The 16804-nt window shown below is 42.0% G+C and overlaps 1 protein-coding gene across 5 annotated transcripts in view; it reads right to left on the bottom strand.

Moving 5' to 3' along the window:
• ppfia1 (PTPRF interacting protein alpha 1) overlaps nucleotides 1-16804 on the bottom strand; it is a 42129-nt gene that overhangs the window by 10504 nt on the left and 14821 nt on the right. For 4 of the 5 annotated variants that reach the window (XM_073464059.1, XM_073464058.1, XM_073464061.1 and 1 more), the window contains exons 3-18: nucleotides 13989-14090; nucleotides 13103-13267; nucleotides 12906-12980; nucleotides 11238-11339; nucleotides 10087-10320; nucleotides 9698-9844; nucleotides 8920-9054; nucleotides 6719-6802; nucleotides 6450-6581; nucleotides 6067-6129; nucleotides 5882-5961; nucleotides 5643-5793; nucleotides 4645-4868; nucleotides 4018-4249; nucleotides 1942-1971; nucleotides 659-783 (exon numbers count right to left, since the gene is read on the bottom strand). In XM_073464059.1, coding sequence (XP_073320160.1) covers nucleotides 659-783; nucleotides 1942-1971; nucleotides 4018-4249; nucleotides 4645-4868; nucleotides 5643-5793; nucleotides 5882-5961; nucleotides 6067-6129; nucleotides 6450-6581; nucleotides 6719-6802; nucleotides 8920-9054; nucleotides 9698-9844; nucleotides 10087-10320; nucleotides 11238-11339; nucleotides 12906-12980; nucleotides 13103-13267; nucleotides 13989-14090 — 2081 coding nt within the window. The remainder of the gene's footprint in view (nucleotides 1-658; nucleotides 784-1941; nucleotides 1972-4017; nucleotides 4250-4644; nucleotides 4869-5642; nucleotides 5794-5881; nucleotides 5962-6066; nucleotides 6130-6449; nucleotides 6582-6718; nucleotides 6803-8919; nucleotides 9055-9697; nucleotides 9845-10086; nucleotides 10321-11237; nucleotides 11340-12905; nucleotides 12981-13102; nucleotides 13268-13988; nucleotides 14091-16804) is intronic. The other variant, XM_073464062.1, reaches the window with a different exon arrangement.

Here is a 16804-nt window from a genome sequence, read left to right as displayed (position 1 = left end):
TTTACATTTAAAAACAATAAAAAAGTTGTTCACAAAAAAAAAAAATCTTTTGTTTTTTCTCCCATGGATGAGTCAGAACATGATACACTAGCATTGGTTTTCTTTTTCAAGTTGGACCTCGGTCACGATAAACCCCCACGCCTCCTGACTTAAGAGATTCGTTGTTTCAAACCAGCAAATTGTTGGTGCCACTCTGGAACCAGTTTTCCTGGCTGAGAACCAGTCCTTTGGCTGTCGAAATGCAAAGAACTGGTTCCAGAGTAGGCACTGGCTCTGAACCAGAACCTGAACTGCCTTGGTCAAAAAGGGGTAATAGTGTCCAAACCATGTATTTACGTCCCGCAGTGAACTGGGCTCAAAAAGATTTTTTCCTATAAGCTTAAATTATAATAGAAGCAACTGAAAAAAAAAAATTGAGTGTCACAAAATGATTAGATTTTGATCCATGTGGTCCAATAACATTTGGAAAGTCTGCTGAAGTCTCTAGTGAGCAAACTCTACTATTTTGGCTTCATGTACCAAGTAGCTTTAACAGGAACTAACAGGGCTCTGCCTCTGATGCTGGATCCAGACTGTTCTCTTATTAGATTCATGCATCAATGGTAGAAAAGGAGAAAGATGACGATAAAGGAAAATTTACAGGTGTTGCAGGTCTTACCCTCGAATGTCTCTGATGTCCTCATGGCTTGCAGCATGCCCTGCCTCCCTGTTCAGGCGCATGGAGCGTGGAGTGGTGGGGGGTGACGTTTCACATCGGATAGTGGCCTTGTCATCCTGAGCAGACTGCAGAGCAGCGGGAGGGTTACATGTTAATGAGGTGGATCATTCCTGATTTTACTCTGTACAGACCATGAGGTAACGACAAAACCCTTTATCATGATTTATCTTTATCATGATATCATATCAATAGGATATAGTGCACAGTTAATATTGAACTGTCTAACAAGTGCAGCTGTATTGTTGCTTTGCTATTGACAAAAAGACACAGAAACACTGTTCTCCAAAACTAGAAGAATTAATTCTCAGAATTTCTGCAAGCAAAGAAACAAACATCGTAGCAAAGCAAAAGTATTAGTTATAAGGTGCAAAGAATCAGGACTGACCAGGAAAAGACCTCTAAGCCAGGTTATATGTCTCACAATAACACTCTAGACCTTAATCATTGGCATTATGTTCTTGTTTGTTTGGTACAGAGTTGATTTTGACTTCTCTTCTTGTTTTGGAACGGATGCAACAGACGACAACAATTTGTGAAAACCAATTAAAGGATCAAAACGCTGACCCGGTGCCAAAACGTCGAGTTATAACTGGTCGTACTGCTTTAACTTGTTGGGTGAAACAACCTCAGTGTTTTGAAGTGTTAATCATCATACACCTTTAGTCACTTCCTCAGTAATGATTTCCTGTCATACATTTTTTATTTTCAGTATCTATAAATCTGCTATGTTATGTTATGGATTCACTGATAATAGTTTGATCTATGAACTGTCAGAAAATGGTGAAAAATTATTTAAATTGTCAATTACGCATGTTTGTTTTGTCTGCCCAGCAGTTCAAAACACAGATATTTTCAATTTACTAAGATGTAAGACTAAAAAGCTGCAAATCTTTACATTTTAGTTGTTAACCTAGCAAATGAGTTGCTTATTTTTTTATAGCCATCAAAATTGTTGCAGACCGATGTTTTTCAATGACCTGAGCAATCACTCTATTAATCATTTTAGCGCTAGAATAACATAACAGAATGACTTCTGTACGACACTGTGTTGGTGGGAAAGCAAAGCCCCTCAAAGACAACAAGAATCTCTGAAGATCTGACTGCAGCAACTTTGTATGTTCAGTAAAAGAGTGTATACATTGTGGATTTCACTTGGGGGGGGATAATATGAGGGTAATATACAGGTAGATGACAGAGCCCAGGAAAGCAGGTCTCTAGTTTACCTTCCTGCGATGCTTGCGCAGGTCACTAGGCTGAAGCATGGCAAAAAAGGAGAGAGGAGAAAAGCCGTTAATGAGACGAACAACAGAGCAGCGGTGGAACCAAGCCATGCACAAACACACACGAGCGGGAAATCAGAACAAGATATACATTTACCCATGTATACTGGTACACAGAAACACACACACAAACAGTGAAGACAAAGAGAAACTGTCGGTTTAATTGCGCAGTAAGACGTGCAGTTCTTGGGAAACAGGAGAATCACCGCAAAACAACCACAATGAAGGTTGGGTCAGGATGGCAGGATGGGTGCAGCCTAGCTCGAGGAAACAGATAAAGAAATCAGAGGGAGAAGTGCAGACTTCAGTTGAATCAAAGCCTTGATGAAATCTATTTGAAGAGTTAACTGAATAAGACACCAAGCAGCGAACAGGTTACTTCTGATTAACATCGGAGTGCTGAAATCACAGGTGACGACACTAAGCGCTAGTTAGCTTCAACGTTTACTGGGTTGTATTTGGCCACGGGCAGTCTGACACCTGAATTTATGGAGCAGAGCTGTTCGTCATATTTTCCACTGTGCATCTAAAAGGGGGGGGGGGATTTTTTTCCCTGCTGCATTCCTCACCGGCCTGGCATTAGCAGAGCAAATAAACCACCAGCGTGCCACATTTCTACAGGAGTTTCTCTTGCCCCCAGGAGGAAAATACCTAATCACTCATTTCCTTTCCTCAACTGACACACGGAGGCCCGGGCAGGGAAGAGATTAGTGAGCTATAAAAGGGAAACAGGAAGAGGAAATTGAGGGGGTGAGCAGCAAATTAATTTAATCGCCCAAAATGTTCCTTTTCTTCGAGTGTCTTCTTTTTCAGGAATTAGAGGATATTTTGACAAGTTTCACAGATGCTTTGCACACAGATGTGATAGTTTATCAAGGCAAGATTGAAAACAGAACGATGTTAAGGCTGACAGTCTTTTCTCAGACACTATCTGCCAAACTACAAGCAGCACTCCTTTCATGTCTGTAATGTTTTACAGTCCTACTTCAATAAACTTCATGATCTGTCTAAATCCCTCTGTCTCTGCTCTGCAATCGAGCCATTGCATGAGGATTTCATTTTTTATTCTTAACTTCAATAAATATGACATTACTGGAAGTGCTTAGTGATTGGTGACCTTTGTCTTCCAGAATTCTTGCAGGACTGAACAAATGTAAACTGCTTAAAAGTGAATTCTTAAAATCGCAAGATCACAAATTCCTGAAAGACAGACGGATGGGTATCACCAGCGCCGGTGTTAACAGGAAAACAAATGACTATTCCCCAACATGTGACGGCTTGAACTACCAAACAGACCAGGCGAAGAGAAACGCACGACGGACAGGAAGTTAAAGCTAAAACAACGACTACACTTACAGCAACTTTAATTCAGCTACATTACGGCTGTTAGTTTCATAAAGAAGCCGTTTCTTCACAACAAAGCCATAATCACAATTATTGTCGAAGCAAAGTGATGTGTTTGGAGATGCAAAAAGGAACAGAACGGAGAGAAAGTGGCAGACTGCACCCATCTGCGAAGAAAAGGAAGGAGTCATCCAGAGATCTACAGGTACCTGTAAGTATGGTGCATAGCTATAGGCCTGAGGGGGAGGACTGAAGCCAGCTGCACCATAGGGCAGGTAAGTTACAGTCTGCTGGGAGAGGGAGCTCTGGATGATGTAGGGGTCATAGCAATAATGCTACGGGCGGGGGGCAGTTACACATACACATGGTTACATTCTCTCATGCACACATACAAAACATTAGTGCACTAATCACACTGGTGAGTGGAGACAGCTTCAATACACAAAATCAACATGACAAAAGAGCAAGTTAAAACACAGAGGAAGAACGGACAGTACAGTCTTACATCTGAACTACAAGAAAATTACAAAACAAAAAACAAATTACAAAGGAAACTATAATCCTTACTTATTAGAGTTACTTAATGGTGGAAACCAAAACTAGTGGCATTACCAAAAGGAAGTTAAATGTGCCTTTCAGTGCACTTGTATGATCTGAAAGTAAACTAAGCGTTACCAAGGTCATGACACCCATTCGGTCCAGTTCTCTGTTGGGGCTGCGGGGGATGCGTCTGGGGGTGGAGTGGCCGGAGCCTGGGGGCGAGCCTCCCAACGAGGAGCCCGCACACAGTGACGGAGGGATGGAGCTCATGGAGCGGAAGCGTCCTCCCAGGCTATCGCCGCTGCCCACCCGGCACTCGATCTCCTCTGCCCGGATGGCTGTGCTCTCCTTCTCCTCCTGGATCATCCTGCAACGATAAAGGAAGGAGATGGTGAGGTTCATTTAACACACAACAGTCCCTGACATTTTTAATGAAAAGTATTAGAGCTACAACGGCTAACCGATTAAATGATTAGTAGTCTTATATTAGTCTAAATTCTCGGATTCTAGCTTTTTAAATGTGTTTTTTTTTTTTGTTTCTTCCCTCCTCTATGACAGTAAACTCAATATCTTCAAGTTGTGGACAAAACAAGACATTTGAGGATGTCATCTGAACACTAATCAACACTTTTCACCATTTTTTGGCATTTTATAGGCCAAACTACTAATTGATGCCAACAACAGATTACTGGACAATAAAAGTAATCGATAGTTGTGGCCTTAAAGAGATAAGGTTTTGGTCTGCCATGTAGCTGCTGGTACCTAATTTCATTGTTGATAGCGTCCAGCTGCTCCTGCAGCATTAAGGCGAGGGTCTGTGCGTCAGCCTGGCCACCAGGGGACAGCAGGTCCACTGAGCTGAAAATCGTCTCCCGGTCCTCCTCCAGGTCTGAAGCATCCATGTCGCTCTCAAACGCCTGGGCAACATTCGCCAGAACGTTGGCCTGCTGCATGCGCTCCCACTCCTGCTCATTCAAAGTCTGCACCTGGATTAAAACAGGGAATGGAGAGGAAATGGAGGAAGGGTATTCAGACAGGGAAAGCAGATACAGAAAGCAGAAAAAGGATATCAAAGAAAAGAATAAAAACACAAAAAGAGACACAGAATGAGAGGCAGCAAACAGGCAGGAAGTTAGCTTGATACTTGAGCATTGAACATTAACACACCACACTGACACTGTTATCTCCAACACACTGACTTACATGTCGCTGATGTCCAAAGCGGAAGCAAACAGAAAGAAATGAAGAAGAAAATCATCAGAGAGAACTCAAACATTAGACTGAAACAGGTAAAGGAAGGAAAAATGCACACAATACAAATAGCGCATTACGAAGAAGACAACCCTTTCTAGAAAGGGAGAAGTTTTCATTTTCCTATTTGATTGGAAAACATGAGTCATTGTTTATGCTTCACAAACTATCTGGGCTGAAAAAAAATAGCAAATGTTTTGACAGACTGCAATTGTGGTTATCAATTGTCACGATTTTAGTGGGATCATCTCTGCAGCACCACAATGCTTCATTTATAACAATATGTTGAGACACCTTTTACCTTAATTCGAAAAATGAAGCTTCTGCGATTCAGATACTGTGATTTTAATAATAAATGAAGTAATTGGTCATCCTTACTTTCTACATTGGAGTGTCAGCCTAAATCACTGGGGTTGATACAACAGTGGACATGTAGATTATCCCAATTTTTAGATAAGTGTTGCATGTAAACAATAAATAAGCCAGCAGCAGAGGAGCTGGGAGCTCACCTTGGATGGTTCGTCCCGGAGCGCTGCCATCCGTCCCTTTTGAGGCCGTCTGAGCACAAGAGCGCTACCATAATGGTCTGAGTTACTGTCCATCATTGAGGAAGCCGACACTGGATACCTGAAATCTGGAGTGCTGCCCAGCTGAGACCGTCTGGGGAAAACATTAAAAAAAAGAACAATCAGAAAGACTCTGAGGGCCAAGGTTGAATCTGTGAACTCTTAAAAGTTGAATGGCTTACCCGTGTAGTAAGGAGTTGCTTCTGCTCCGCCCCTGCTCGTTCTCTGCTCTCATGGTCTCAATCTGGATCAGGAGTTGCTCCTATAGGAGAGGACATTCACAGACATAATAATTATTATAAGGAGCCAACATTCCCCCCAAAAAACACAGATTTAGGGGGAGATTCAGTTTAAAACGATCCCTCACCTTCTCATGGTGAGACTCCTCGATCAACTTCTTGGTGTGATCCAGTTCTCTGATCAGGGCATTCTGAAGAGAGACAGGAAGAAGCTGACACGCTGGCAAATAAACAGTGACCGAGCTACTTACCATGCACCATGACATGCCATGCCATCATTAGGGATGCACCATATTGATTTTTTTTAACCACTGATAAGATTTCCTATAATTCTGTGTTTTAAAAAGAAGCTTGTTACAGCTATGAAATTTATTTGGCATTATAAACTAGTCATGGGACACACAAAGTGGAGGAACAACAAATGTCTATATTGGTACAGAATTACTGTCCTCAGCTTGTTTGTCTCTTTGTTAATCTCACTGACTTTTGATCACATTTCTGTATTATTCACCTTATCCTCCAGAGCAGACATCCTCTCTTTGAGGTGAAGCTGAAGTCTCTCGTTGGACTCTGAAAGGAGCTTGTCCACCGTCTCAGACAGTCGCTTATTGTGCTCCTCGTTCATCTTCTCTCGCTGTCGTGCCTTTAAAAACAGAGAAACAAACATTTCAAAATGTGCACATGACGAGATTGTCTCTGTAGCAGTGAAAGCATGAGGCGGAGGTCTGGTGTAGTGACAGCACATTTGACAGCACATTTCCACTTTCCCATCTTTCTCACCCTGAGCAGTTCCTGATTCTTCTCCTCCAGCTGGGCCTCCATCTGCCTCAGTCTCTCCTCCACATTTCCATGACGTTCTTCTGCCTAAAAATGGGAGACAATAATTAAAACCTTTATCTTCTCTGTACCAAGATGTCCAAGTGTCTCAGCACCAGTGCTAGGCCTTGATCTCCCCTAGAGTTGTTTGTAATCCATTCTGGAGAAGGACCTCGCTAAGAAAGGCCTAAACTTGGCCCTGTTTGAGGTTGTGTGTGCAAAGCTTAAGTCCTTCAGAAGGATGGAGTCATCAACATGAAAAGCCAGATAAGCAAGCATCTCTAGCAACTTACAGCTAGAGGTAATAAAATCATGCACCAGCAGCACGACCCACAGAAAGACCACAACAAATACAGCAGAGAATATTTCCCTGAATGCAAATCTACTACAGAATCATCACGGTTCTACTGAGGAGTACAGACGTGTTTATGTGAATAATGATTACTGTCTCATGAATGAACAGATGATAAACGAGTGTTCACTAACATATTTTATCAGTGTATTGGCTCTTAATTAAGAGTCAGTAGACTGGTAAACATTTTTCTGTGGCACAGCCTGTTCTAGTTTTCAGTAGCTCTAATAGGCAGGGTCCCCTTTGAGCTGATCAGCTGGCACTTCCTGTTTGTTAGACACCAAACCAAAGCGTTTTCTGTGTTTAAGAAAAAAGGAGAGGTACCAGCATGACTTTCCGATCAACACGGCTCACCAGCACATAAAGCAGAAACACACAGAGGCGTACAAGGAAGATTATGATATAAACTGTAATGATGATGAAATATTGTCTGACACTGCACTTAACCAGGCACTTCTCATGTAAAAGATGTGAAGAAGTTAGAGATCTTGGTGACAATGTGTTAGGAAATTTTCACTATTTCAAGAAACAACAATCATTTTCCCCTCAGCTGTTCCAGAAATACTCCTCACTAAAACTTCTATCTGCCTGGTTAAGCTCAGTAGCAGAACACAACTGAGAATGTTCCAGTATCCAGTGGGACGGGTTTTAGCTCTGTGAGTAAAGCTGATCTACCTTCTTCTGAGTCTTAGTGCCTTTAGAGCCACACAGAACACACTAGGGGTTTGACAGGGAGGTGGTGCAGGCAGCATGAAGATCACACAAAAAGAGCATGACAAAGAGACAGAAAGACATGAGAAAGAGGAGAGAACAGGGTATACGTTTAATGTGAGCTTTAGCACAATTAAACTGTGGTTGGAGGGACAAAGTGAGGACAGACGAGGTAGATTCAGCAACGGAACATGACTTTGATGTCCGTTGTCACTTCCATTCCTAGCTTGAAGACAGAACAGGTAGACAAACAGATGACACACTGTGTGTTAGACGAGGAACAATGTTGCAGACAGACTCTGACTGAACGATGGATGATGAGACAACTGCACTTTAAGCTCCTCCAAGATTGGGAGGGTGGAGAAAAGTGTGGATGATTTATGTTGATGTCTTGGAACTGCATTGAGGCGATATTAAAGAAATACCAAGCACATCTGTCAGTCTGCTGTGTTCTATATGCCAACTATGTGGCTTAGGCTGTAGCCAAAGATAATTAAAAATACCTTATCTATGGATATATCTAAGATAAGACTGAAGAGTTACAGAGTGGGGAAAAAATATATTTTTTAAAATGGAGGACAGAGCCACGTGCTTCCTGATGAACTTCAAAAGACTCAGCTGAGAATAAGAACGAATGCTAACTTAAATATCAGATATGCACTGTGAGCCAGTTCCTACACTAATAAGGTGCTAAAATGCCTGTGTAGGTTCGGCAGCATGCGTTGTCCAAGTCAAAGACTCAAACTATAAATGGACAAAAACATGAGCCAAATCTCTAAAAATAGGTCCCTGTGGATATTTGGAGTAACATAAACAATGGCTTCCCCAGCAGCTTCCGCAGGAGCTGCTGGTTGCTGCGATGTAAAGGAACTAATCTAACAGTCTGGGTGACTTTATGTGTGCTGGTGCCCAGTGGACGCTTAAGTTACAATCATGATTTGAAGCAATGCAATTTTTAGTTTATTCATTTAAAAAAAAATTCACAGTTGCAACCAACAGATATGCTTATGCAGGAGGCCCCTAATTACTCAACATTGTAATATGTTAAGAGAAGGTGAAGGTGGGTTGAGAGGGACACAGGGGGGGGGGAAGGTGCTGGTACCTTTGTGAGGGCAGCTACCCTCTGAGCGAGCTCGGCCTCCACCTCAGGCAGAGTCTCGGCCTTGCGGATGGTTTGCTGCAGCTTCTGCTCAGCCAGCTCCAGCTTCTCTTGGAGTTGTCGGTTTCTGTCTTCAGTCTATAACAAACAAACCAAAAGCAAACAGTCATTGGCAAGCAGGCTGAAGACTCGTCTGTGCTACATCCTGGCCTCAGGGTTTTTTGCTTTCAGTTCCACAAGGTGAAGAGAGAGGCAAGAAATAAGACTGCAGGTCAGGGAGTTAGAGAGAGGGAGGGAGACAAAGGGAGACAGGGAAAGGGGATGGGTAAGGGTGGGGTGGGCAGGAAGTGAGGAAGAGAGCATTCATAATGACACAAAGACGGACAAAACCCATAAGAAAAGAGGAGAGCGACATCTCCATCTCAGTGAGTACATGTAAAGAAAAAAGACAGTGTCTTTGAGGCTTCCCATTCAGAGCCTGCTGCGCTGGTCAGTGTGAATACAGCAGGAATTCATTAGCAGGGGTTTGGAAACTGACAAGGGGAACTGCAGGCGATTCCTGCTGGCAGACAACTCTGAGACGCAAACACCAAAATATACACATGACTTATCAACTCTGAGTCAGATTATAACACAGATATGTGTCGATGTTAGGAGTGTGAGGATATATCTAATATCTTATATGATGCAGTGAACAAGGTAAGGGATTCACAGACGAATCGATGCAGGCTTCAACAACTCTGTGATTAGACGCTAGTCAAATTAAGAACATGGGACTTACTTGTCTGAAGAGAGAGTCCTTGTTGGCCACTTCATTCTCCAGCTTGTCGTTCAGGTCGTGGACGGAGGTAGCCTCCCGCTGAGCTGCCAGGTAGCGCTTCTCCAAGGTTGTGATCCTCTCCTCCATGTCTTCCTTCTGAGCCATTGACTGCACATACATAACATTAGCATCAGTGTCCTCATATGACTGGATAATACTGTACAAGCACAAACAACGGCTGACAGAATTTTTCTCAAATATGCAGGTAATGCTGTTAACATTGTTCTGCAGTATATTGTACATAAACAGCATTCTGATATCATCTACTGAATGAAAATAAGTAATGTAAAGGAAAAGAAAAGATAAAAGAGATGTGTCTAGATGTTGCTGCTCTGCTCACACTAACCCACCTCTCTCAGGTCTCTCTGCAGCCGCGTGTTCATGTCTTCAGACTTGATGAGGTCTTTTCGGGCCGTGTCCAGATCCTCCTCCAGCTCACTGATACGTGAAACCATAGCAGCCATGCGCTCCTTCATCTGGCCCAGATCAGCTGTCTGACGGTCCACTACATCCTGGAGCTCGCCGACCTTCCCGAACACAGGCCCCGACTCCTCTTCCTGACTCAGCGAACCATCCGATGACCGCTGTGGGTGAATTAACATGTTTTAGTGAGCTCAAACAAGATGTACAGAACAAAGGCCAAATCCAGCAGTGATTTAATTAACCTTATTCAAACATTTTCTCGAGGGAGATGAGGCAACAAGCATAAACGTAAGAATGGAGGAATGATCAACATGACAACACTGAAGTGGAAAGAAATCAGAAATCAGCAAACCAAGCTTGAAAAGAAATTTCTTCATAGTATATACAGTACGTGAAAAATTAGAGCTACTCAAGTTATCTGGAGGACATTCCTGCTGTTTTGTTTTTTTTCATATCGCAATATATTTAGCAGAAAATCCACATAAAATATGGCGCAGCCGTCAGATATGTTGCCATTTTATATTAGGATTAAGTTTATCATGCACATAATGATCATGAGAACTTTCACGCTCACTCTAAAACTGCAGTATGTCCCAGCTTAAAATGATAAAACTCTGACATTAATTAATCAGTGCTTGAGGAAAAGCAGAACGAGCTGTCAGCAGTAACCTGGACTATTTCAAGGCTGCTCACCTCTTCCATTCTTGTCCATGCATGAATATAGACAACATAGCATAGTACAGTTAATTACTACGTGCCAGGACAGAAATGTTAAATTTTTCTCAATAAATGGAAGGAGGGAGAACAGAAAAATACATGCATTATTAACATGCAGAGTTTCTGCTTATTCTTATTTGTTTAAACAGTTTGTAATTGTGTTTTCATCAGATTTACGGACTTGCAAAACATCCATAGTAGACACAGTGCATATATATCCTGAGTTTATTTAATCAGGTCAGATTTTATTTCATTAACTGAATAGATGCGAGACACGTGTCACACACAAACAACTGTGGCCTCGTCTCCCGCTTGGACTTCACACATGTACAATTTAACATATGCTGTTGAGTAACCTCACCTTGCCATTAGTGCTTGGTGTGTTTTCAGAGTTGTGGTTGACCTCGCTCGTTCCATCTGCCAGCCCTCTCTTCTGGCTGTGCTGCTCCCTGAGGTAAGCCAACTAGAGAAAACACCAGTTTGTTAACACCTTCTGCAGTCATTCATCTGACGGTGATAACCCTCTAAACAATTATCTGGTTGACCACGCAGCCAAGAGCACTAAAACTAGTGAGTTTCCTTTTATCATCTGTGATGCTTTTTTTTCCATTTCGCTAAAGCAAGTACTCAGTGTGTGTGAGTGAGTGTGTGTGTGAGTGTGTGTGTGTGTGTGTGAGAGTGTGTGTGTGTGTGTACATGGGACAGATACACAAAGAAGCGCAGCCAGCAGCTCTCAGTGCCCAGAGCCTTGACTTCAAACCACAACTATTCTGGTTGCACACTCACATGAATGAGCTGCAGTACATAATATTCTCTGTGCCACATGGTCAAACTGTGAGAAAACAAAACAGCAAAAAGCCGCCTCGCCTTAGGATGTAAGGTTACTAATAAAAGCAAAGAGTGGCAAGTGGTGGATTTAATGTGTTGGGGTGTGTGTGTGTGTGTGCGTGTGTGTGGTCCCAGGCTGATTCCCGGGAACAAAAGATGAGTGTAGCATGAAGAGCTGTCGCATGAAGCAGAGAAGAAATCTAGGACACTTCCCCAAGATCCTCTGGGCCTTTTGTCAATCTTAATCCCACTCAGCACACAGTGGACTCGAGACTCTCTGTCCATTTGCATGCATGTGCACATTTATGTGTGTAGGAGTCGTAAATCTCTTTTTATTAGATTCAGTGTGAACTGAATGTCACTGCATTTCACTGACATGTTTTGATAACCGATATACACTTTATTCACTTTAGATTTCTATGAAGATGTACAACCTAAATTAATTTCCTAAAGGAACAGTTCACCCTAAAATGAAATTTCAGACATTATCTCCTTCCTCCATGCTGATGGAAAGTGCAGCATTTTCCTAAACAACTGAAGTAGCTGGAGACTTGTTTTAAAACGTAAAAACAACCCCCCAAAAAAAACATCAAATGGCTCCATAAAGCTTGTCTGCTGTAAGCCAATTCTGCAGACGCCCCAAGATCCCAAACTAACGAAACTTCACCTGACTTTTCATCAGCACGGGGGGAGGACGAGATAATAACTGAATTTTACCTTTCACGGGGCCTTTGAATCAGTACATTTGGGACACCTGACTTGCTGTTTAAATGTGAAAATCTACCAATAAACTCCTCAAAAATAATAAAAAGATAGGGACAACTAGTCCTACTGTGGAGAGCTTCCCAATAAAGCATAAATACTGCTCCTGAAGTTCAACATTTATGACAGCAGCAGGGACAGCAATTTTTGGGAAGCATCTATTTCTGCACTCAGATTGTCTATGTTCAGTTTGGTGTTAAATTTAAAACTAAATGTATCACTCACCAGGTGCACATATGCTACGCAGGAAATAACTGAGAATAAACAAATGTAAGCACGCTAGGTGATTTGAATTTATTACTTTAAGCTGTCAAAGTGTTCTGGGAAATATTCCTATATCACCTGTGCAGAATATGACATACAACTTGAAAAGGTTGTATTGGTATTGAGTTGGAGGTTGCGGTTAAGAAAATTTCTCTTTTTTGTTCTGTTTGCTTACTTCTTTGTGTGAGATGGTGAGTTGTTCCTCCAATGCGCTGCATCGTTCCAAGGCAACACGAAGTCGCTCTCTCACCTAGAAAACATGTCAAACAAATATAAACAAACCTCAACTTTACAATTCTTTATGTCTCTCCTAAGTCTTTGTACACGTACAGTATGTAGACACACCTACTTCAATCACTCCTTTCAACGTACCTTCTCATCGAGGGCTTTGTGGTGTTCGAAAAGTGACTTAAGGGCTTTGAGGACCTCCACCTCACTTGAGACTCCTGCTGGAGACTGGGCCTGTCTCTTCACCACCGTCATTCTCAGACTACGCTCATGGCGAGACACCAGGCACTCCAGGTGCTCCAAGAGGAGCTGGACATACACAAGACAAATGGGTTAGAAACCATTCAGAATAAAACTTGCACATTTGAAGTCACATTTGCGAAACCTATCCTACCACAATAAATCACTATAAAATGTTTTTATACAGCCATCGTAGAGCTTTGGTGGAACTGTGATGAGGTTAGTGCTGTTGGATCAGGAGTCCAACTTTGAATAATATTTTTGAATTACTCATCTTGCATGACTGACGCTTTTCACTGACCTATACTATTATGATTCAGATAAATAGGCAAGAGATTGTTCTATGCAAAGAGCATGCAAAGAGTAAACACAGTCACAGAGAGACAGTACTGACTAATATCAAACACTCTCTGAGTTATGGTCCTGCTGCGTTTCAGCACAAACAGCTGGAATCTGTAGTGAAATTTATAGTCAGCGGTTGAAATATTTTAATGATTGAGCAATTAGCAACGCCCATGACTTCTGACAATGGTTTGGATTATAGGACAGAAGCTGATTAGTCAACCAGTGTTATGACAACCATCTATAACCAAAACAGAAACATGCAGGAATTTGACGAGCATGCAAAAAATGTTCCTCATTAATGGTGGATAGTGGAGCTTGTGTCCTGTGTCAATGTGTCATACTTGTTTGTGGAACTTTGTCCTAAACATTGATGGACAACTGTGTGTGCGTGTGTGCGTGTGCGTGTGCGTGTGTGTGTGTGTGTGTGTATATACATTATACGAACCCGTGTGTTGTTTCTCTCAGCCTTCAGCTCTGCGATCTCCTCCTCCTTCTCCAGAAGCTGCTCCCGGCACACGTTCACCTCCTTCGTTAGTGCAGCAAACTCCTAGAATAGAAATGTACAAATACAGTATCATGTAACCGCTGCTTACTGAGCTCAGTTTTTTCCTAAGAAGCTGTGCATGGGAAAGTCTAAAAACTGTTGGTAATGTAGAGGCAGGGAACTTGCATAGTTAAAGTTTAAAACTTCTACAGTGAGAAATCGATTTTAAATCCAATGCAGAAATATAACGTCTGATCCTAAAAGGTTTGTCAGACAGCTGCAAACCGTTTAGGATCAGACGTCTTTGTTTTCTGGTCCACATCAGATCATCAGACTTTGGATCTGATGTTGCCCCAAGGCAGTTTTTCTTTATTAACATATTTGTTCTGCGCTGGTGTAAAATACCAGTAAAGGTAGTTTCTACATCACTCTTTTTGTTTGGACGAGACTATGGTCATGTTTACATCGGAAGAAAATTTAGTTCAGAGGACTGCTTGCTGTGTGAAAGTGTGTTAAAGTGTGTTAACTCTTTTCTATTGGCACAATATATGACTTTCAAAGTAGTCAGATTGCTGTATTGATCACACAATACTGGCGGCTCCAGGAAAATTGTCCCACTGCTGGCCTCTTTGTCAATATTGTTAGACATTTAAATCTTTTAGAGCAGATGACTTACTCCATACAGCTTAAAAAAGTACTGGGAGAAAAGCGATGGGAAAATGTTTTTGTATTTTTAGCCAAATCGCTATATTGTATCATGTGTAACTTTTTATTTTAAAATAGGCACATTTGCCTTAATTTAATGATTGTCCTACGACCTCGTGTTTATCGTTTGTATTTGTTTTTCCCCCCTTATTGTCTTTTTGTGCACGGTTCTTATAATGTGGATAATGTGAAAAATGTTCATAAATAAAGACGTGTCAGAAGGAGAAATCTCAGGTAAGTCTGTCTGATCTACAAACTCCACTTGGCCAACAAAACATGTGAGAAGTGACAGGGGACTCCTCCGCTGATATTACCCACGTCCCGTATCTCATTAGCCTAACAAAACAAATTTCACACGTTAGGATTTTGACTCGTAGACGGGTCCATCAGGACATCTCTCAGATCACATCTTTGTCAATTCAAACATGGTTATCGATTCTCATGGGAGAAAGCAGCGATTTGCCTCTGATCTGGAGCGTTTGTCAGCAATCTCCACAAACTGTGTAGAGTTAATTGTGTAGACCACACAGACTTAACACAGACCAATCATAGCAGAGTGTAAAACATACAGCACCAAGGTTTGATGTTAAAATAGAAGAAGAGAAGATCAAGATGGTGAAACTCCATCAGAGAGACTTCTGACAAACATCTCCAAGTCAGTGAGAAATATGAAAATACAGTAAATATAATCACACTCCACTTTTAGAACAGACTTGTTCAAATAAACCTTATATCACTCAAAGCTTTCTCAGGTTCTCTTTGAATAAATGCAGCTGTGCACACACACATACACACTCTCTCTCTCACACACTTGCTTTTATGGATTACATGCATGGTTGGACCTAAAGAATGTGCCATCCTGATTTTTTGCCCCGCAAAAACCAGCACAGGCGCCCTGAGTGCTGAGGCCTTCTTGCTACGTTTCTGTGTGTGTGTGTGTGTGTGTGTGTGTGTGTGTGTGTGTGTGTGTGTGTGTGTGTGTGTGTGTGTGTGTGTGTGTGTGTGTGTGTGTGTGTGTGTGTGTGTGTGTACAGGGGCTGGGGGGGCTGGAACTGATCGTTCTTTTCAGTCACTACCACAACTATTCTCTCTTCCCTTCACTCCAGCCTCTGAGCTTTTCCAGCGACTGGCACAGAGTCTAAAGAAGTGAGGGGGAGTTTGCTATTGGCTACGACCAAAGTCTCCACTCTCTGCTGGCCAATGAGAGGCCGTTAGAGGCAGGCCCGGGGGTAATTACAGAGTGGCTTACTTCCTACATTCCACAGCAGACGCTGAGGTTGAGTTGTACAGCAGCCTTGAGATTTCCCTCTGCTTCTATCTGCCATTTATGACCCTCTTTGTTCTTTAACTCATCATTTATAGAAAAAATTGTACGGAGCAAAAACAAATGGGAGTGTGTACGGAGTTTAAGAGTGTGATGTAAAATAAAGCCAGACAGGAGCACACATAAGACGCTCACTGGCTATCAAACCTAGTATATTGATGCAAAGATATTAGTCATTATAATTAATCAATTGCAAAAAATATTTATTTTGACTACGGACGTTTAAAGTTCAAAATAATTGTATTCGTTACACGGTGAATTTGTAATACCTTCACAAAGGAGGGAGCAGATAAAGAGACAACCTGGACCTTCAGTGGACCATCAAAACCAACCCACAGTCACTCCCACCCACTACATAACGTATACATATGCCAACCCACTTCACAAACTGGGCACATGCCCGACAATACTAACATTAAACATTTTAATTTTAAGAATCTTGACTTTCACTGTCATGTATGGAATCCAGACATCAAACGTAAAATCTGAGTGTTCATTTGTTTCAAACGTTCAACACTTTAATCCCAAAATAAATACTCTAAATGTAAATATGCAGATTGAACGCAGCAGAATCATAAGCTGGTATACATGCGAATGCAGCCATTGGCATTCGAGCTGATCCCATTTCTCCCTGCAGCAGGGTGAACTGGTGTATGGCTCAGCAAGAGTAGACGAGCGACATGCTGGTTAGAAGTGGACTGAGCTGCTCTGTAAGCCTTAGAACAGGGGAGGGGATTAAGGGGGGGGG

This window comes from Pagrus major, chromosome 4, assembly GCF_040436345.1.
Source record: "Pagrus major chromosome 4, Pma_NU_1.0".
NCBI classification, from domain to species: domain Eukaryota; kingdom Metazoa; phylum Chordata; class Actinopteri; order Spariformes; family Sparidae; genus Pagrus; species Pagrus major.
This window is presented reverse-complemented; position numbering and strand designations above follow the sequence as displayed.